General features: G+C 46.6%; 1 protein-coding gene across 1 annotated transcript in view; it reads right to left on the bottom strand.

Annotated features, from left to right (window-relative positions):
* LOC102671407 overlaps positions 1 to 268 on the bottom strand; it is a gene marked incomplete at its 5' end in the record, with an annotated part of 7,382 nt that overhangs the window by 2,806 nt on the left and 4,308 nt on the right. Inside the window, 2 exon segments of the mRNA XM_031509134.1 lie at positions 1 to 122; positions 206 to 268. The exon segment at positions 206 to 268 is cut by the window's right edge and continues 19 nt beyond it. Coding sequence (XP_031364994.1) covers positions 1 to 122; positions 206 to 268 — 185 coding nt within the window.

Here is a 268-nt window from a genome sequence, read left to right as displayed (position 1 = left end):
TTTCGCCCGCCTCTTCTCCGCCCTGACGTCTTCCGGTTTCCTCGCGTGCCACTCAACTGGATGCATCATCGTCATCCCGACGATGGAGTTCAAACTCATGGCGCCCGTCATTAACGCGGTCCCTCCATACACGAATATACATACATCATATTTATCGTCGCGAATAATTTTTTTTTTCTTTTTTAATCGCTTTTTTTTCACTTACCTCGAAACCCGTACATTCTCATCATTTTCTCGATGCATATGGGATACGCGATTCCACCGAGGC

This window comes from Apis dorsata, unplaced genomic scaffold (assembly GCF_000469605.1).
Source record: "Apis dorsata unplaced genomic scaffold, Apis dorsata 1.3 scaffold_129, whole genome shotgun sequence".
Classification (NCBI taxonomy): Eukaryota; Metazoa; Arthropoda; class Insecta; order Hymenoptera; family Apidae; genus Apis; species Apis dorsata.
Note: the sequence above shows the minus strand (reverse complement) of the source record. Positions and strands in the feature narration are given on the sequence as shown.